Source organism: Pongo pygmaeus, chromosome 20 (genome assembly GCF_028885625.2).
Source record: "Pongo pygmaeus isolate AG05252 chromosome 20, NHGRI_mPonPyg2-v2.0_pri, whole genome shotgun sequence".
NCBI classification, from domain to species: domain Eukaryota; kingdom Metazoa; phylum Chordata; class Mammalia; order Primates; family Hominidae; genus Pongo; species Pongo pygmaeus.
The window spans coordinates 51749625-51769488 of record NC_072393.2 but is presented as its reverse complement, the minus strand read 5'-3'; the positions used below and the strand labels follow the sequence as shown (position 1 = coordinate 51769488).

The window sequence follows — 19864 nt, the reverse complement described above, 5'->3', positions numbered from 1 at the left end:
TTTCTCAGGCCTGGCCCTCCCAAGGCCCAGGCACCCCAGGCCGGTTGGAGGCCCCGACTTCCACTCTGGAGAACCGTCCACCCTGGAAAGAAGAGCTCAGATCCCTCTTGGCTCTCGGAGTTGCAGGGAGTGTGTCTTCCCGCGCCACCCTCCACCCCCCGAAATGTTTCTGTTTCTAATCCCAGCCTGGGCAGGAATGTGGCTCCCCGGCCAGGGGCCAAGGAGCTATTTTGGGGTCTCGTTTGCCCGGGGAGGGCTTGGCTCCACCACTTTCCTCCCCCTGGCTTTGGGCAGCAGGTCACCCCTGTTCAGGCTCTGAGGGTGCCCCCTCCTGGTCCTCTCCTCACCACCCCTTCCCCACTTCCTGGAAAAAAAAAAAAAAAAAGCCAGTATAAAGCAGAGAGAGCATGAGGGCTAAATTTAACTGTCCGAATCGGAATCCATCTCTGAGTCACCCAAGAAGCTGCCCTGGCCTCCCACCCCCTTCCCAGGCCTCAGCCCGTTTCTCCCACCCAGCCCCAGCCCCCAGCTCTGGAGCTTGTCAGGAGCAGGGGGGTGGTTGCTACTGGGTCACTCAGCCTCAGTTGGCCCCATTTCAGCAATGGGCAGGTTCCTCTTGGAATTCATCACACCTGTGGCTTCCTCTGTGCTCTACCATTTTATTGGGGTGACCGTGTGACAGCTGAGATTCTCCATCCGTTCCTCCTATTCTAGCACTGAAGGGTTTTGAAGGGCCCTGGAAGGAGGGAGCTTGGGGGGCTGGCTTGTGAGGGGTTAAGGCTGGGAGGCGGGAGGGGGGCTGGACCAAGGGGTGGGGAGAAGGGGAGGAGGCCTCGGCCGCAGAGAGAAGTGGCCAGAGAGGCCCAGGGGACAGCCAGGGACAGGCAGACATGCAGCCAGGGCTCCAGGGCCTGGACAGGGGCTGCCAGGCCCTGTGACAGGAGGACCCCGAGCCCCCGGCCCGGGGAGGGGCCATGGTGCTGCCTGTCCAACATGTCAGCCGAGGTGCGGCTGAGGCGGCTCCAGCAGCTGATGTTGGACCCCGGCTTCCTGGGGCTGGAGCCCCTGCTCGACCTTCTCCTGGGCGTCCACCAGGAGCTGGGCGCCTCCGAACTGGCCCAGGACAAGTACGTGGCCGACTTCTTGCAGTGGGGTGAGTACCTGCCCTCGGGGCTTCTGCAGATGGGGTGGGGGTGGGGCAGGAGACAGGTCTGGGCACAGAGGCCTGGCTGTTGGGGGGCAGGATGGCAGGGTGGGCATGGGGAGATCCTCCCATCCTGGGGCTCAGAGTGTGGACCTGGGTCCTGGGGTAACATTTCTCTGCCCTATGCCACCACCCTGGAGGGGCAGAGAAGGTCAGCAGAGGCCAGGGTGGTTATGACTCAGAGCCATGGCTTAGGAGTCACAGCAGGCGAGGCTGCCAACAGCCGCCCATGGCCTCTGCACCCCGCCTTAGGGTCAGGGTCAGGGTCGTGCTGGGAGCTCCCTCTCCTAGGACCCTCCCCCAAGAAGTGGGCTCTGTGGGGTTTCCTGCTCCCCTAGTTTCCTGCGGCCTGAGGCAAGCCAGGAGGGCCAGCATGGGGCAGCTGCCAGGGACGCAGCCGACAGGCAGGTGTTCGGCGCCAGCCTCTCCAGCTGCCCCAACAGGTGCCCAGGCGCTGGGAGGGCGGTGACTCACGCGGGCCCTGTGAGAGAACCAGCTTTGCAGACAGGCGCCACCAGCGCCCCCTCCTCTGCGATCCAGGAGGGACAACTTTGGGTTCTTCTGGGTGTGCCTCCTTCTTTTGTAGGTTCTGCGCCCACCCCCAGCCCCAAAGTCTCGGTCCCTATGAGCCGTGTGGGTCAGCCACCATTCCCGCCACCCTGGGTCCCTGCGTCCTTTAGTTCTCCTGGCCCAGGGCCTCCAACCTTCCAGCTGTCCCACAAAACCCCTTCTTGCAAGGGCTTTCCAGGGCCTGGGGCCAGGGCTGGAAGGAGGATGCTTCCGCTTCTGCCAGCTGCCTTGTCTGCCCACCTCCTCCCCAAGCCCAGGACTCGGGCTCACTGGTCACTGGTTTCTTTCATTCCCAGCACCCTGTCCCTCTGGCCCTCAGCGACTGGTGCTTGGTCTTTGGCCTGTGTGTGACAAACTGTGTGTGACATTTGTTTCCTGTTTCTCCACCTTCCCCTGCTTCCTCTTGTGTCCATCTCTTTCTGACCCAGGCCTGGTTCCTCTCCCTCCTGCTCCCATTTCACAGATGGGAAGGTGGAGGCCAAGAAGGGCCAGGCCACTCAGCCTCTGGAAAAACCTTCTCCCAACCTCCCACAGCCCCTAATGACTCTCCTGGCCTCCCTTTAGCAGAGGATGAAGTTGGGCTGGCAGGGTAAACTGAGACCGGGCGGGGTAGGGGTCCGGCGCTCCCGGGAGGAGCACTCCTTTTGTGGCCCGAGCTGCATCTTGCGGCCCCTCCCCTGCCAGGCCTGGGGCGGGGGAGGGGGCCAGGGTTCCTGCTGCCTTAAAAGGGCTCAATGTCTTGGCTCTCTCCTCCCTCCCCCGTCCTCAGCCCTGGCTGGTTCGTCCCTGCTGGCCCACTCTCCCGGAACCCCCCGGAACCCCTCTCTTTCCTCCAGAACCCACTGTCTCCTCTCCTTCCCTCCCCTCCCATACCCATCCCTCTCTCCATCCTGCCTCCACTTCTTCCACCCCTGGGAGTCCAGGCCTCCCTGTCCCCACAGTCCCTGAGCCACAAGCCTCCACCCCAGCTGGTCCCCCACCCAGGCTGCCCTGTTTAACATTCCTAGTCATAGGACCTTGACTTCTGAGAGGCCTGATTGTCATCTGTAAATAAGGGGTAGGACTAAAGCACTCCTCCTGGAGGACTGAGAGATGGGCTGGACTGGAGCACTTGAGTCTGGGATGTGTGACCAGGCTGGCTTTGTCTCCCTGTCCTGTTCCTTCCCCCAGCCCCAAATCCAGGGTTTCCCAAAGTGTGGTTCAAGAACCACCTGCATCTGAATCTAGAGGTACTGGATACAACCCCATGTCTGGGCCATTACCCAGGACATTCTACATGAGAACGTGGGAGTGGGGCCCTGGCTGCACCTGAACTGTCACCTGGAGTCAGGGTGGAGGGCTGGAAGCCCAGGAAGGTGGAAGAACTGGGTCTTATTTCCTTCTTCCCATGTTCTTTAGGGTCTGCCCTTCTGCAGACTTCGTTACCCCACCCTCACCATCCTGCACACCCTTGGAGCCCTCTGGGCCAATGCCCTGTCCCGCAAAGGGCTTCTCGGGCATCTCACCTCTATGGGAGGGCAGTTTTGGTCCCCAGAACCTTACACAGTGTTTATGTGGGGAAGCCCTTGGGAAGCAGACAGTCCTAGGGTGAAGCTGAGAGGCAGAGAGAAGGGGAGACAGAGAGAGGGTGGGGCTTTTCCCCTTGTCTCCAGTGTCCTTTCTGGTGACCCTCGGTTCTTTTTCCCCACCACGCCCCCAGCGGAGCCCATCGTGGTGAGGCTTAAGGAGGTCCGACTGCAGAGGGACGACTTCGAGATTCTGAAGGTGATCGGACGTGGGGCGTTCAGCGAGGTAAGCCGAACCGGGCGGGAGCCTGACTTGACTTGTGGTGGGCGGGGCATAGGGGTTGAGGCGGGGCCTTAGAAATTGATGAATGACCGAGCCTTAGAACCTAGGGCTGGGCTGGAGGCGGGGCTTGGGACCAATGGGCATGGTGTGGCAGGTGGGGCGGGGCCACGGCTGGGTGCAGAAGTGGGTGGAGTTGGGTCTGGGCGAGCCCTTCTGTTTTCCCGCCGTCTCCACTCTGTCTCCCTATCTCGACCTCAGGTAGCGGTAGTGAAGATGAAGCAGACGGGCCAGGTGTATGCCATGAAGATCATGAACAAGTGGGACATGCTGAAGAGGGGCGAGGTGAGGGGCTGGGCGGGCGTGGGGGGCTTTGAGGATCCGCGCCCCGTCTCCAGCTGCAGCTCCTCCGGGTGCCCTGCAGGTGTCGTGCTTCCGTGAGGAGAGGGACGTGTTGGTGAATGGGGACCGGCGGTGGATCACGCAGCTGCACTTCGCCTTCCAGGATGAGAACTACTTGGTGAGCTCTGGGCCGGGGTGACTAGGAAGAGGGACAGAGCCCGTGCTGTCACTGGACGAGGAGGTGGGGAGAGGAAGCTCTAGGATTGGGGGTGCTGCCCAGAAACGTCTGTGGGAAAGTCTGTGTGCGGTGAGAGGGTGTGTCAGGTGGATGAGGGGCCTTCCCTATCTGGGACGGGGATGGTGTCCCTCACTGCCCGTTTCTGGGGTGATTTGGGGGACTCCTATAAAGATGTTTCTGTTGCGGGGGGGTCTCCTGGAATGGGATAGGTCTTCAGGAATTCTAACGGGGCCACTGCCTAGGGAGGGAGTGTCTGGGACCTATTCTCTGGGTGTTGGGTGGCCTCTGGGTTCTCTTTCCCAGAACATCTCAGAGGGAGTGAATCTGCCCAGTGACATCCCAGGAAAGTTTTTTTGTTTGTGTTTTTTTTCGAGGGGCAGGGGGCGGGGGCCGCAAGTGGTCTCTGATTTGGCCCAGCAGATCTCTATGGTTATCTCTGGGCTGGGGCTGCAGGTCTCTGCCCAGGGATGGGGTGTCTCTGGGAGGGGTTGTCCCAGCCATCCGTGATGGATCAGGGCCTCAGGGGACTACCAACCACCCATGACGAACCCCTTCTCAGTACCTGGTCATGGAGTATTACGTGGGCGGGGACCTGCTGACACTGCTGAGCAAGTTTGGGGAGCGGATTCCAGCCGAGATGGCGCGCTTCTACCTGGCGGAGATTGTCATGGCCATAGACTCGGTGCACCGGCTTGGCTACGTGCACAGGTGGGCGCGGCATGGCTGAGGGCTAGGGCGAGGGGAGAGCAAGGAAGCTTGTTCCCTGGCTGGGTTCTTGGAAGGTCAGCCCAGAGAGGCCAGGGCCTAGAGAGGGACCTCCTTGGTTGGGGCCCACTGGGGGGTGCCTGGGAGTAGGGTCCAGAACTGTAGAATCTCTACAGGGGCGGAACCCGAGGAAGTGGGGCCCCAGGTGGCACTGCCCAGAGGGGCGGACCCTGGTGGGACCACAGAAGGGAGGTTCACTTATCCCACCCTTCTCCTTTCCTCGGTGCAGGGACATCAAACCCGACAACATCCTGCTGGACCGCTGTGGCCACATCCGCCTGGCCGACTTCGGCTCTTGCCTCAAGCTGCGGGCAGATGGAACGGTGAGCCAGTGCCCTGGCCACGGAGCAACTCGGGCTGCTGATGAGGGATGGGAGGCACAGAGTGTGGGAGCGGGACTGGATTTGGAGGGGAAAAGAGGTGGTGACCCAGGCCTAAGTGTGCATCTGTGTGGCGGAGTATTAGACCAGGCAGAGGGAGGGACCAAGCATTTGGGGAGTGGTTGGAAGGAGGGCCCAAAGCTGGTGGGCCCAGAGGGGTGAGCCCAAGCCTTGTTCTGCTCCTTTTGGTCCAGGTGCGGTCGCTGGTGGCTGTGGGCACCCCAGACTACCTGTCCCCCGAGATCCTGCAGGCTGTGGGCGGTGGGCCTGGGACAGGCAGCTACGGGCCCGAGTGTGACTGGTGGGCGCTGGGTGTATTCGCCTATGAGATGTTCTATGGGCAGACGCCCTTCTACGCGGATTCCACGGCGGAGACCTATGGCAAGATCGTCCACTACAAGGTGAGCACGGCCCCAGGGAGCCCTGGCCTCTCCTGGTAGGCGCTCCCAGGCTATCGCCTCCTCTCCCTCTGAGCAGGAGCACCTCTCTCTGCCGCTGGCGGATGAAGGGGTCCCTGAGGAGGCTCGAGACTTCATTCAGCGGCTGCTGTGTCCCCCGGAGACACGGCTGGGCCGGGGTGGAGCAGGCGACTTCCGGACACATCCCTTCTTCTTTGGCCTCGACTGGGATAGTCTCCGAGACAGTGTGCCCCCCTTTACACCGGATTTCGAAGGTGCCACCGACACATGCAACTTCGACTTGGTGGAGGACGGGCTCACTGCCATGGTGAGCGGGGGCGGGGTAGGTACCTGTGGCCCCTGCTCGGCTGCGGGAACCTCCCCATGCTCCCTCCATAAAGTTGGAGTAAGGACAGTGCCTACCTCCTGGGGTCCTGAATCACTCATTCCCCAGAGCACCTGCTCTGTGCCCATCTAGTACTGAGGACCCAGCAGTGACCTAGACTTACAGTCCAATGGGGGAACACAGACCAGTCTTGAGACAGTGAGGCCCCAGAGTGATCAGGGCTGAGACAGTGGAGTGTAGGGGGTGGGGGGCTCCTGACTCAGCAAGGAAGGTCCTGGAGGGCTTCCTGGAGTGGGGAGCTCTCTGAGCTGAGACTTGGAGGGATGAGAAGCAGGAGAGGACTCCTCCTCCCTTAGGCTGTCTCTCTTCACCGTGTAACAAGCTGTCATGGCATGCTTGCTCGGCTCTGGGTGCCCTTTTGCTGAACAATACTGGGGATCCAGCACTGATCATATGAGCTCTGGTCCCTGCCCTCATCCACTTGCAGTGTAGAGAATTAGAGAATTATGGAGAGTGTGGCAGGTGCCCTGAAGGGAAGCAACAGGATACAAGAAAAAATGGTGGGGCCAGGCACGGTGGCTCATGCCTGTAACCCCAGCAATTTGGGAGGCCGAAGTGGGTGGATTGCTTGAGCCCAGGAGTTTGAGACCAGCCTGGGCAATGTGGTGAGACCTTGTCTCTACAAAAATGTTTTAAAAATTGGCTGGGCATGGTGGCGCATGCCTGTATATTCAGCTACTAGGGAGGCCGACGTGGGCTTGAGCCCAGGAGGTCAAGGCTGCAGTGAGCTGTGATTGTGCCACTGCACTCCAGCCTGGGCAACGGAGAGAGACTCTGTCTCAAAAATAAGATAAATTGAAATTAAAAAATAGGCTGGGCTGGCCGGGCGCGGTGGCTCACGCCTGTAATCCCAGCACTTTGGGAGGCCGAGGCGGGCGGATCACGAGGTCAGGAGATCGAGACCATCCTGGCTAACACGGTGAAACCCCATCTCTACTAAAAATACAAAAAATTAGCCAGGCGTGGTGGCAGGCGCCTGTAGTCCCAGCTACTCGGGAGGCTGAGGCAGGACAATGGCGTGAACCCGGGAGGTGGAGTTTGCACTGAGCCGAGATCGCGCCACTGCACTCCAGCCTGGGCGACAGAGCGAGACTCTGTCTCAAAAAAAAAAAAAAAAAAAAAATGCTGGGCTGCAGCCGGGCGCTGTGGCTCATGCCTGTAATCCCAGCACTTTGGGAGTCCAAGGCCGGCGGGTCATGAGATCAGGAGTTTTGAGACTAGCCTGGCCAACACGGTGAAACCCTGTCTCTACTAAAAATACAAGAAAATTAGCTGGGTGTGGTCGCAGGTGCCTGTAATCCCAGCTACTGGGGAAGCTGAGGCAGAAGAATTGCTTGAACCCAGGGGGCAGAGTTTGCAGTGAGCCAAGATTGTGCCACTGCACTCCAGTCTGGGTGACAGAGTGAGACTCTGTCTCAAAAAAAAAAAAAAAAAAGGGTTGGGCAAGGTGGTTCACGCCTGTAATCCCAGAACTTTGGGAGGCTGAGGCAGGCAGATCACTGGAGGTCAGGAGTTCAAGACCAGCCTGGCCAACATGGTGAAACCCTGTGTCTACTAAAAATACAAAATTTAGCCAGGCTTGGTGGCATGTGCCTGTAATGCCAGCTACTCAGGAGGCTGAGGCAGAAGAATTGCTTGATTGAACCTGGGAGGCAGAGTTTGCAGTGGGCTGGGATCGTGCCACTGCACTCTAGGCTGGGAGACAGCAAGACTCCATCTAAAAAAAAAAAAACAGAAGTGGGCTGGGCACAGTGGCTTATATTTGTAATCCCAACACTTTGGGAGGCTGAGGTTGGAGGACTGCTTCAGCCCAGAGTTTGGGACTATAACAGCCGAGGTAGGCGGATCACTTGAGGTCAGGAGATGGAGACCAGCCTGGCCAGCATGGCGAAACCCCGTCTCTACCAAAAATATAAAAAATTAGCCAGGCGTGAAAGAGGGCACCTGTAATCTCAGCTACTCGGGAGGCTGAGGCAGGAGAATCGCCTGAACCTGGGAGGCAGAGGTTGCAGTGAGCTGAGATTGCACCACTGCACTCCAGCCTGGGCAACAGAGCGAGACTCCATGTCAAAAGAAAAAAAGAAAAGAAAAAATGCTGCAGGGGCCCCTTTAGATAAGCCCTGAGTTGGGGCTGGTTTGGGGGGAACATGTAAGCCAAGATCAAAAAGCAGTGAGGGGCCCGTCCTGACGACTGCTGGTCACATCTGTGTGTCTTGCGCAGGAGACACTGTCGGACATTCAGGAAGGTGCGCCGCTGGGGGTCCACCTGCCTTTCGTGGGCTACTCCTACTCCTGCGTGGCCCTCAGGTAAGCACTGCCCTGGACGGCCTCCAGGGGCCCCGAGGCTGCTTGAGCTTCCTGGGTCCTGCTCCTCGGCAGCCAATGGAGTTGCAGGATCAGTCTTGGAACCTTACTGTTTTGGGACCAAAGACTCCTAAGAGGCCAGAGTTGGAGGACCTTAAATTTTCAGATCTATGTACTTCAAAATGTTAGATTGAATGTTAAAACCTCAGAGTCACAGACTGGGCTTCCCAGAATCTTGCAACCATCAACTTTTACATCTGTAGTACACAGAGCCACAGGACTTCAGAATCTTGGAAAATGTGAAGTTTAGACTTTTACAATCAGTTGTAAAAGAATGCAAATTATTTGAATCAGCCATATAACAATAAGGCCATTTAAAAGTATTAATTTAGGCGGGCCATGGTGGCTCACGCCTGTAATCCCAGCACTTTGGGAGACCCAGGCGGGTGGATCACGAGGTCAGGAGATCGAGACCATCCTGGCTAACATGGTGAAACCCCATCTCTACTAAAAATACAAAAAAATTAGCCGGGCGTGGTGGCAGGCACCTGCAGTCCCAGCTACTCGGAAGGCGAGGCAGGAGAATGGCATGAACCCGGGAGGCGGAGCTTACAGTGAGCCGAGATCATGCCACTGCACTCCAGCCTGGGCAACAGAGCGAGACTCCGTCTCAAAAAAAAAAAAAAGTATTAATTTAGGCTGGGTGTGGTGGCTCTTGCCTGTAATCCCAGCGCTTTGGGAGGATGAGGTGGGTGGATCACCTGAGGTCAGGATTTCGAGACCAGCCTGACCAACATGGAGAAACCTCGTCTCTACTAAAAAAATTAGCCGGGCGTGGTGGCATATACCTGTAATCCCAGCTACTCAGGAGGCTGAGGCAGGAGAATCAGGACCCAGGAGGGGGAGGTTGTGGTGGGCTGAGATTGTGCCATTGCATTCCAGCCTGGGCAACAAAAGCGAAACTTCATCTCAAAAAAAAAGAAAGTACTGATTTATAGGCTGGGCATGGTGGCTTACGCTTGGAATCCCAGCACTTTGGGAGGCTGAAGTGGATGGATTGCTTCAGCCCAGGAGTTCAAGACCAGCCTGGGCAACATAATGAGACCCTGTCTCTACAAAAAATTGAAAAAATTTTGCCAGGCATAGTGGTCTGTGCCTGCAGTCCTAGCTACTCAGGAGTCTGAAGTAGGAGGATCACTTGAGCCTGGAGTTTGAGGCTTCAGTGAGCCATGATAGATTCCAGCCTAGGCAACAGAGTGAGACCTGGTCTCAAAAGTATTAATTACACAAATAATGCATTGCTTATCACAAGTAAATTAGAAAATACAGATAAGGAAAAGGAAGTTGATATCTCGTGAGCTCACCAGACAGCAGTGGTCCCTGGCTCACATGTGCACTGACACATGTTTAAATACTGGAGAACAGGTTTTTTTTTGTTTTTTTTCTCCCCCTTCCTCATGCTACTTTGTCTAAGAGAACAGTTGGTTTTCTAATCAGCTTTTATTACTGGACAACATTACAAATACTATACCTTATCATTAATGAACTCCAGCTTGATTCTGAACCGCTTTGGGGCCTGAACGGTGGGTCAGGATTGAACCCATCATCTATTAGAACCCAGGCGCGTGTCCAGGATATCTAGGTCCTGAGCCATGTTCCCACAGGAGGGACTGCTGGGTTGGAGGGGACAGCCACTTCATACCCCAGGGAGGAGCTGTCCCCTTCCCACAGCTGAGTGGGGTGTGGGCCGCCTCAAGTCGCCATCTTGGGGTCCCATGCCCAGTCTTAGGACCACATCTGTGGAGGTGGCCAGAGCCAAGCAGTCTCCCCATCAGGTCGGCCTCCCTGTCCTGAGGCCCTGAGAAGAGGGGTCTGCAGAGGTCACATGTCAAGGGGGGAGACGAGCTGACCCTAGAACATGGGAGTCTGGACCCCAAGTCCCTGCAGAAGGTTTAGAAAGAGCAGCTCCCAGGGGCCCAAGGCCAGGGGAGGGGCAGGGCTTTTCCTAAGCAGAGGAGGGTCTACTGGCCTACCTGGGACTCTGTTCTCTTCGCTCTGCTGCTCCCCTTCCTCAAATCAGGAGGTCTTTGAAGCAGCTGCCTCTACCCACAGGCCATGAGTTCTGGTTCTCCACCAGAGAATCAGCATTCTGTCTCCCTCCCCACTCCCTCTCCCCAGGGACAGTGAGGTCCCAGGCCCCACACCCATGGAACTGGAGGCTGAGCAGCTGCTTGAGCCACACGTGCAAGCGCCCAGCCTGGAGCCCTCGGTGTCCCCACAGGATGAAACAGTAAGTTGGTGGAGGGGAGGGGGTCCTTCAGGGACAAGCGGGAGAGAAAAGGTGAGGGCTTTCCGGGTAGCGTGCACTGTAGACCCCTCTAGGGACTTCCTGAACAGAAGCAGACAGAAACCACAGAGAGACGAGGTTACTTCAGACATGAGACGGTCTCTGTAGTTACAGTGGGGCATTAAGTGAGGGTGTGTGTGTGGCTGGGGATCTGAGGAGTTGATCTTTGAGCTGAGTGCTCGTGAAGGAGAAACCAGCCATGGAAGGAAAGGTACCAGGTGGTCAGGCGAGAGCCTCAAGGGCAAAGGCAGGTGGGAATCATGATTTGTTCCTGAAAGGTAGTTTGGCTGAATCGTTTGTTCCTGAGAAGGCTGGAGAGGCCATCAGGAAACAAAACCCAGCAAGGCCTTTTGTCGTGAGGGCATTAGGGAGCTGGAGGGATTTTGAGCAGCAGAGGGACATAGGTTGTGTTAGTGTTTGAGCACCAGCCCTCTGGTCCCTGTGTAGATTTAGAGGACCAGACTCAGGGATGGGGCTGAGGGAGGTAGGGAAGGGAGGGGGCTTGGATCATTGCAGGAGCTATGGGGATTCCAGAAATTTTGAGGGGACGGAGGAGTAGGGGATAAGCAAGGATCCCTAGCCTGGAACCAGTGCCCAAGTCCTGAGTCCTCCAGGAGCCACAGGCAGCCTTAAACCTGGTCCCCATACACAGGCTAAAGTGGCAGTTCCAGCGGCTATCCCTGCGGCAGAGGCTGAGGCCGAGGTGACGCTGCGGGAGCTCCAGGAGGCCCTGGAGGAGGAGGTGCTCACCCGGCAGAGCCTGAGCCGGGAGATGGAGGCCATCCGCACGGACAACCAGAACTTCGCCAGGTCGGGGTCGGGGCCGGGGCGCGGGGCCCGTGGCAACCCTTGGCAGCCCCTCTCGTCCGGCCCGGACGGACTCACTGTCCTTACCTCCCCACAGTCAACTACGCGAGGCAGAGGCTCGGAACCGGGACCTAGAGGCACACGTCCGGCAGTTGCAGGAGCGGATGGAGTTGCTGCAGGCAGAGGGAGCCACAGGCGAGTCCCTCATGTGTCCCCTTCCCCGGAGGACCGGGAGGAGGTGGACCGTCTGCTCCGCGGGGCGTGTATAGACACCTGGAGGAGGGAAGGGACCCACGCTGGGGCACGCCGCGCCACCGCCCTCCTTCGTCCCTCCACGCGCCCTATGCCTCTTTCTTCTCCTTCCAGCTGTCACGGGGGTCCCCAGTCCCCGGGCCACGGATCCACCTTCCCATGTAAGACCCCTCTCTTTGCCCTGCCTCAGACCTGCTGCCCACTCTGCAGATCCCCTCCCTGGCTCCTGGTCTCCCCGTCCAGATATAGGGCTCACCCTACGTCTTTGCGACTTTAGAGGGCAGAAGCCCTTCATTCAGCCCCAGATCGCCCTCCATTCAGGCCTCACCAGATTCCCTCCGGGATCTCCCTAGATAACCTCTCCGGCCTCGATTCCCCTCGCTGTCTCTTGCCCCACCGCTGAGGGCTGGGCTGGGCTCCGATCGGGTCACCTGTCCCTTCTCTCTCCAGCTAGATGGCCCCCCGGCCGTGGCTCTGGGCCAGTGCCCGCTGGTGGGGCCAGGCCCCATGCACCGCCGCCACCTGCTGCTCCCTGCCAGGGTACGTCCGGCTGCCCACGCCCCCCTCCGCCGTCGCGCCCCTCGCTCCACCCGCCCCGTGCCACCCGCTTAGCTGCGCATTTGCGGGGCTGGGCCCACGGCAGGAGGGCGGATCCTCGGGCAGCCAATCAACACAGGCCGCTAGGAAGCAGCCAATGACGAGTTCGGACGGGATTCGAGGCGTGCCAGTGGACTTAACAACAGCTGTCGGCTGTTGGGGCGGGGGCGGGGCGCAGGGAGGAGTGCGGGCTCACCTATGGGCGTAGGCGGGGCGAGTCCCAGGAGCCAATCAGAGGCCCGTGCCGGGTGTTGACCTCGCCCTCTCCCCGCAGGTCCCTAGGCCTGGCCTATCGGAGGCGCTTTCCCTGCTCTTGTTCGCCGTTGCTCTGTCTCGTGTCGCCGCCCTGGGCTGCATTGGGTTGGTGGCCCACGCCGGGCAACTCACCGCAGTCTGGCGCCGCCCAGGAGCCGCCCGCGCTCCCTGAACCCTAGAACTGTCTTCGACTCCGGGGCCCCGTTGGAAGACTGAGCGCCCGGGGCACGGCACAGAAGTCGCGCCCACCACCTGCCAGTTCACACCGCTCCGAGCGTGGGTCTCCGCCCAGCTCCAGTCCTGTGATCCGGGCCCGCCCCCTAGCGGCCGGGGAGGGAGGGGCCGGGTCCGCGGCCGGCGAACGGGGCTCGAAGGGTCCTTGTAGCCGGGAATGCTGCTGCTGCTGCTGCTGCTGCTGGTGGGGGGAATCACAGACCATTTCTTTCTTTCGGCCAGGCTGAGGCCCTGACGTGGATGGGCAAACTGCAGGCCTGAGAAGGCAGCAAGCTGGGCCGTCCGTGTTCCATCCTCCACGCACCCCCACCTATCGTCGGTTCGCAAACTGCAAATATTTCTTGTGCATGACGCCCTGCTCTGGGGAGCGTCTGGCGCGATCTCTGCTTGCTTACTTGGGAAATTTGCTTTTGCCAAACCCGCTTTTTCGGGGATCCCGCGCCCCCCCTGCTCACTTGCGCTGCTCTCGGAGCCCCAGCCGGCTCCGCCCGCTTCGGCGGTTTGGATATTTATTGACGTCGTCCTCCGACTCGCTGACAGGCTGCAGGACCCCCAACACCCCAATCCACGTTTTGGATGCACTGAGACCCCGACATTCCTCGGTATTTATTGTCTGTCCCCACCTAGGACCCCACCCCCGACCCTCGCTAATAAAAGGCCCTCCATCTGCCCAAATCTCTGGACTCCACAGTGTCCGCGGTTTGCGTTGTGGGTAGGAGGCTGCGCAGCGGGCCAATCCGAAGACGAGTGGAGGCGGCCGAAGGTCTAGGAGGAGCTAGCGGGATCCGAAGCGGACAAATCAGGGTTGGGGGAGGAAAAGCCACGGGGCGGGGCTTTGGCGTCCGGCCAATAGGAGGGCGAGCGGGCCACCCGGAGGCACCGCCCCTGCCCAGCTGTGGCCCAGCTGTGCCAGCGAACGTCGAGAAGAGGGGGGCTGGGCTGGCAGCGCGCACGGCCATCCTCCTTCCACTGCGCCTGCGCACGCCACGCGCATCCGCTCCGGGGACGCAAGCTGGAGAAAAGTTGCTGCAAACTTTCTAGCCCGTTCCCCGCCCCTCCTCCCGGCCAGACCCGCCCCCCGTGCGGAGCCGGGAATTCCGAGGGGCGGAGCGCAGGCCGAGATGGGGAATGTGGGGGCCTGCAGAGGACCCTGGAGACGGAGGCGTGCAGAAGCTCAGTCTCGGGGCGAAGGCTTCGCGCCCTTAGCCCTCCTGGACGGCCCGTTACCTTCTGCGTTGTCCCGATGGGGAAACTGAGGCCCTGAGCCAGAAGCACACGCTGGGGGGAGGCAGAAAGCGCGGCCAGAGGCGGAGGGAAAACAAAGGGAGAATCACAGACAGACGAGAGGGGGACGGACACACACAAGGGGACAGAGACCCGAGTGGAGAGCTGGATCTCGCCTTCCCGGCGTGGGGCGCAGGGTCGGCCAGGGAGAAGATCGAGAAAAGCGAAGAGTGGGAGCGAAAAGGGGGGACAGGCGGGGGAGGGGGCTGAGGAAAGCCCGAGGGAGGAAGAGAAGGAGGGAGGAACTTCCCAAAGTTGCAAAACATGGCTACCTTGCCTGCGGAGCCGAGCGCGGGGCCCGCGGCCGGGGGGGAGGCGGTGGCGGCGGCGGCGACCGAAGAGGAGGAGGAGGAAGCGCGCCAGCTCTTGCAGACTTTGCAGGCGGCCGAGGGTGAGGCGGCGGCGGCGGCCGGGGCCGGGGCGGGCGAAGCGGCTGCGGGAGCTGAGGGCCCGGGATCCCCGGGCGTCCCCAGGTCGCCCCCCGAGGCCGCTTCCGAACCGCCCACGGGCCTCCGCTTCTCGCCCGAGCAGGTGGCGTGCGTCTGCGAGGCGCTGCTCCAGGCGGGCCACGCAGGCCGCTTGAGCCGCTTCCTGGGCGCACTGCCCCCGGCCGAGCGCCTACGTGGCAGCGACCCGGTGTTGCGCGCGCGGGCCCTGGTGGCCTTCCAGCGGGGCGAGTACGCCGAGCTCTACCGGCTACTCGAGAGCCGCCCCTTCCCCGCCGCCCACCACGCCTTCCTGCAGGATCTCTACCTGCGCGCGCGCTACCATGAGGCCGAGCGGGCCCGCGGCCGCGCGCTGGGCGCAGTGGACAAGTATCGACTGCGCAAGAAGTTCCCGCTGCCCAAGACCATCTGGGACGGCGAGGAGACAGTCTACTGCTTCAAGGAGCGCTCCCGCGCAGCGCTCAAGGCCTGCTACCGCGGCAACCGCTACCCCACGCCGGACGAGAAGCGCCGCCTGGCCACACTCACCGGCCTGTCGCTCACACAGGTCAGCAACTGGTTCAAGAACCGGCGACAGCGCGACCGGACCGGGGCCGGAGGCGGCGCGCCCTGCAAGAGGTGAGGGGCCTCGGGCGGCGCAAGTCCAGCTTTCCCGGGGACATCCCGTCCACCAGCCCTCCTCCCCCGTGCCCACTGCTGGGGCCGGCGCGCCGAGGTCCTCGGACATCTCCCGGGACCAGCTCACAACCCCGGGCGCCCGCGGGGCGCGGGGACTAAGCGTGGACGGGACAGGCACCCGCCCGGGCCCTCTCCCCGCACGCGTCTCCTCTTCTAGCGGCTCCATTCCGAGCTTCTGCCCAAATCCCATCGGTGTTGGGGAACCACACTGTGGGGGGCACTAGAGGGACTGCGGCAAGGGGGCAGGGCCTGTGGCCACCCCACTCCACGTAGGAGCTGCCTCCCAGCCCCCTTTTTTCACTGACCGTTACTCTTACCCACCCGCCCCCACACTCCCTCCGGGCCCGGACGGCGTGGTCCGTCGTCTGCCTTTGTTGTGAAACGTGAACCTTTCCCAGCTCCGGTTTCCCTGTAACCCAAACCCTTCTCCTCCCACCCTTAGTGCCGGCCTCTCCCTTCTCTGACGCCCCACGGGGAGGGCACCGGGAACTGCGCTGGTGGCTGCTGCTCCCTCTCTCCAGGCCACTCGCCCGCTTTCCGCCCAACCAAGGAACTTTTAGGGCAACCTGGGAGCTCAGCCTCTGGGGACCCGAGGCCGAGGCAGGGGGAGAGCAAGGGCCTCTTCCCTCCCCGGTGCTTCTCTGCAGTGGTGTCCACGCAGGGCTTGTAAAAGGCCCTGGAGTTTGGAGTGGTCTCAGAGAGGTTTCATAACCTCTGGAATGACCCACCGAAACTTGGGCCAGGGAAAGGTGGGGGAGCAGCCGCCTGGCTATGCGGGAGGCCCCACAGGCTAAGGAACCCCAGCTGACAGCCATTTCTCTGGCCAGCGAGTCTGATGGGAATCCCACGACTGAGGACGAGTCCAGCCGAAGTCCTGAAGACCTGGAGAGAGGGGCGGCCCCAGTATCTGCCGAGGCCGCTGCCCAGGGCTCCATATTCCTGGCAGGGACCAGCCCTCCCGCGCCGTGCCCGGCCTCCTCCTCCATCCTGGTGAACGGGAGCTTCCTGGCAGCCAGCAGCTCCCCAGCAGTGCTCCTCAACGGGGGCCCCGTCATCATCAACGGCCTGGCCCTGGGCGAGGCCTCCAGCCTGGGCCCGCTGCTGCTCACTGGGGGCGGGGGTGCCCCTCCACCGCAGCCCAGCCCTCAGGGGGCCAGCGAGGCCAAGACCTCCCTGGTCCTGGACCCTCAGACAGGGGAGGTGCGGCTGGAGGAGGCTCAGTCGGAGGCCCCTGAGACCAAAGGGGCCCAGGTGGCTGTTCCGGGACCAGCCCTTGGAGAGGAGGTCCCGGGACCCCTGGCCCAAGTGGTGCCTGGCCCCCCGCCGGCTGCTACCTTTCCTCTGCCCCCGGGGCCAGTGCCTGCTGTGGCTGCCCCACAAGTGGTACCACTCTCCCCACCCCCGGGGTACCCCACGGGCCTGAGCCCCACCTCCCCACTGTTGAACCTGCCCCAGGTAGTGCCCACCTCACAGGTGGTGACCCTGCCCCAGGCTGTGGGGCCCCTGCAGCTGTTGGCAGCCGGGCCAGGCAGCCCTGTGAAGGTGGCAGCTGCAGCAGGCCCTGCCAACGTGCACCTCATCAACTCCGGGGTGGGCGTGACTGCCCTGCAGCTGCCTTCGGCCACTGCCCCAGGTACCCCCATCTCCCTCCCTCAGGCCTGGGTGAGAACCAGGGAGGGGTGCAGTCATCTCATCTCGGAGAGGGAGGGGCTGTCCCTGGGCTCCTGGGGGGCATCTCATCCCTGGCAAATCCCAGTGCCCCAAGGCCCACCGGAAGGCTTCCTCCGCCCGCCCTCCAGCTTCGCAGTCTCCATCTCTGTCTGGCTTGGCCTGCTCTCCTGGCTCTCACCTGTGCTCGGTCCCTCTCTCCCCACAGGAAACTTCCTCCTGGCTAACCCTGTGTCTGGCAGCCCCATCGTGACGGGTGTGGCCGTGCAGCAGGGCAAAATCATCCTCACCGCCACCTTCCCTACCAGCATGCTTGTCTCCCAGGTCCTGCCTCCAGCCCCCAGCCTGGCCCTGCCACTGAAGCCAGAGACGGCCATCTCCGTGCCTGAGGGAGGCCTCCCGGTGGCCCCCAGCCCTGCTCTCCCAGAGGCTCATTCCCTAGGCACCCTTTCTGCGCAGCAGCCACCCCCCGCCGCTGCCACCACCTCCAGCACCAGCCTGCCTTTCTCCCCTGACACCCCTGGCCTCCTGCCCAACTTCCCGGCGCCCCCACCAGAGGGGCTGATGCTGTCACCCGCGGCCGTGCCTGTCTGGTCAGCAGGGCTGGAACTAAGCGCAGGAACAGAGGGGCTGCTGGAAGCGGAAAAGGGGCTGGGGACACAGGCCCCCCACACTGTGCTGAGGCTGCCGGACCCCGACCCAGAGGGGCTGCTCCTGGGGGCCACCGCAGGGGGTGAGGTTGACGAGGGGTTGGAAGCTGAGGCCAAGGTTCTGACCCAGCTCCAGTCGGTGCCTGTGGAGGATCCCTTGGAACTGTGACCTAGTGTGGCCCTGTGGCCTCTCCCGACATTGGTGCTGAAGACGCAGGGACAGGAATGGGAGGGGGGAGCCCCAGAAATGCGGTTGCTGAAGACCCCAGTTACCACATCCTTCTGCCCGGGTGGCCTCTCCAAGCCCTGGTGGTGCCGGGGGTTGTACCCCCGGCCACCTCCTGTCCAAGTCTCCATTCCCCTCTGGATGAGAGGCTTCTCTGTTACAGCCCTCCCCATGCTGTGCCCTGCCATATACGTGGGGGACTCAGGGTCCTGACTCAGGGGCCCTGCCCCCTCCACTTGGTACTAGTTGTGAGCGGAACACCCTGCCCCAGGGCCGGACTTCCAGCCCCCAGAGCCCTCTCCTTGTCACTCCCTGAAACACTATTAATAGCTCTGCCGATAGCCGATAGCCGGTGTTGTCACAACTGCCTGGAATCCGAAGGTGGAGGACAGGCAGCCCCGCGCCCCTGAGACTGGAGACCCTCCCCAGTGTGGCATTTCCTGCCAGGGGCAGGGGCTGGGGCAGCTGTGGGGAGGCGGGGGTCTTCCTTCACCAGCTCCCCTGGACTCAAGCCCTTGTCCTCATATCCGGCCCAGACCAAAGATTCCCTCATCCCTGGAGGCAGCCCTGCCGCTGTGTCTCCTTTGTATCCTAAATCTTTATTTTTCTAGGACATGTTATGCCTCCATTTTCAATTAAAATAAAGTTACCAGATTACACCACCACCAGGGGTCTGGGGTGCCTTCCAGGGGCTGTCCAAAGCAGTGCTGAACACAGAGCCCACCTGGAGACCCGGGAAGGCCAGGGCCTTCCCATTGCTGCCTGCCGAGGGGGAAGAGGGGTTTGCATTCAGATGCACAGGGTGGCTGGGGAGGGGGTGGCAATGAGGCCTCTTGCAAGCCACAGGCCTCCAGATGAGGGTGGACGGAGTACCCCAGTGGGGCAGCAGGGGGATGCAGAAGGGCTTGCCCTTGTCTCTCTTGCTGGTAACAAAGGTTCCACTTGCTTTATTTTATTTAAAACAATAAATAGTCTAAAAATAGAACAGGAGAGGGAGGAGTAGGGTGAGGTGAGCATGAACAGAGTTGCAACCGAGTGGCTCTGGGGTGGGGAAGGGAAGGGGAGAGGGGTGGGTAAACTTCACCTTCCAACACCCCGCATTTCATTTTGGGTTTCCTTCCTAAGCCTGGGGGAGAATCAAGGCAGCTGAGGGTGACTCTGGTGCTCCAGGCAAACATGCCCAGCGGTTGGGGCCAATCAGTGTCCGCCTCCCCAGTCCCATGGGACCTGCATTCTCAGGGGCTGGAGGCCCAGGAGGGACAAGTTCATCGATGGGTCCTGGCTTCCAGCAAGAGCCGCAGTTGCCATGAGGGTGAGGGGAGCGAGGCGAGGGGTGAGGAGTGAGGGGAGCGAGGCGAAAGGTGAGGAGTGAGGGGAGCGAGGTGAGGGGCCGCCCTCTCTCACTGGAGGTGCGGGGGCAGCGGCAAGGCCTTCTCAGCCAGCAGCTGGTAGAAGGGCTTGGGCGTCTCCCAGTCCTCAGCCTCGCTGCTGGAGCCGTCCTGCTTCACAATGCGGTTGTGCTGGCGACTGAACCTGCGAGCCTTGGTGCTGGGGAGACGGTGGCAGGATGGCCCGGCTTCCTCACTCACCTCCCGGGCATCCCTGTCCCACCCCCAATCCTGTGGTCCCCGCAGGGGCCTGGGCCACCATTTTAGCCTGTGTTGGGCGAGCCTTGGGTCCGCCAAGTCCCGGTCTGTAAGATGGGACTCGGCCAAGGGCTCTGGGATGTGTTCAAAGTCAGGAGCCAGGGCAGGTGGCAGCTCCTTGAAGGTGGAGGGGACAGGATTCGGGGGAGTCGAGGTGGCCAAGCGACAGGAAAATCAGACCATGCCCCGAGAAACTCGTGTGGCAGAGACGGCAAAGAAATTGAGGCCGGGGTCCATGTCTGGGCTCAGCTGTCCCAGCTTAGCTGTGGTAGGGCACCCTACACCTGCCTCAGCTGTTCCCCAGCTTAGCTGTGGTGGGGCACCCTACACCTGCGTCACCCCCAGGGGTTTCACAAGAAGAGGAAACACGCAAATTCCTCGG

General features: G+C 61.2%; 3 protein-coding genes and 1 long non-coding RNA gene across 35 annotated transcripts in view; 2 read left to right on the top strand and 2 right to left on the bottom strand.

Annotated features, from left to right (window-relative positions):
- Positions 1–409: 409 nt before the first annotated feature.
- On the top strand, positions 410–13559 carry DMPK (DM1 protein kinase). Of its 27 annotated transcripts, none has more exons than XR_010124812.1 (16): positions 410–1153; positions 3474–3565; positions 3821–3904; positions 3984–4079; positions 4699–4847; positions 5134–5227; positions 5479–5685; positions 5762–6010; positions 8310–8395; positions 10571–10682; positions 11392–11549; positions 11644–11741; positions 11913–11959; positions 12253–12338; positions 12670–12926; positions 13107–13559. XR_010124812.1 is itself a non-coding variant. In XM_063657214.1 (16 exons), the coding sequence occupies exons 1-16, from the start codon at positions 975–977 to the stop codon at positions 12827–12829; spliced, it is 1971 nt and encodes a 656-aa protein (XP_063513284.1). In that variant the 5' UTR covers positions 410–974; the 3' UTR covers positions 12830–13559. The 27 variants fall into 27 exon arrangements, 18 of the variants coding, with proteins under 18 accessions (XP_063513284.1, XP_054322214.1, XP_054322210.1 ...); XR_008495948.2 differs by having other exon boundaries at positions 5762–6025; XR_010124811.1 differs by having other exon boundaries at positions 5762–6025; positions 12249–12338.
- LOC134738788 (uncharacterized) lies at positions 9878–14870 on the bottom strand. The gene is made up of 3 exons (XR_010124814.1): positions 14441–14870; positions 12592–13896; positions 9878–11819 (listed from the first exon to the last, which is right to left on the bottom strand). It is a non-coding gene; the product is annotated as an uncharacterized LOC134738788 (long non-coding RNA).
- SIX5 (SIX homeobox 5) lies at positions 13893–18501 on the top strand. Of its 2 annotated transcripts, XM_054466225.2 has the most exons (3): positions 13893–15232; positions 16120–16925; positions 17169–18501. In XM_054466225.2, the coding sequence occupies exons 1-3, from the start codon at positions 14433–14435 to the stop codon at positions 17777–17779; spliced, it is 2217 nt and encodes a 738-aa protein (XP_054322200.1). In that variant the 5' UTR covers positions 13893–14432; the 3' UTR covers positions 17780–18501. The 2 variants fall into 2 exon arrangements, with proteins under 2 accessions (XP_054322200.1, XP_063513277.1); XM_063657207.1 differs by having other exon boundaries at positions 16120–18501.
- Positions 18502–18749: 248 nt separating this feature from the next.
- The window catches only part of MEIOSIN (meiosis initiator), a 52604-nt gene continuing 51489 nt past the window's right edge, over positions 18750–19864 (bottom strand). For 2 of the 5 annotated variants that reach the window (XM_054466221.1, XM_054466220.1), the window contains exon 14: positions 18750–19384. In XM_054466221.1, coding sequence (XP_054322196.1) covers positions 19237–19384 — 148 coding nt within the window. In that variant the 3' untranslated portion in view covers positions 18750–19236. The remainder of the gene's footprint in view (positions 19385–19864) is intronic. The other 3 variants (XM_054466218.1, XM_054466217.1, XM_054466219.2) reach the window with 2 other exon arrangements.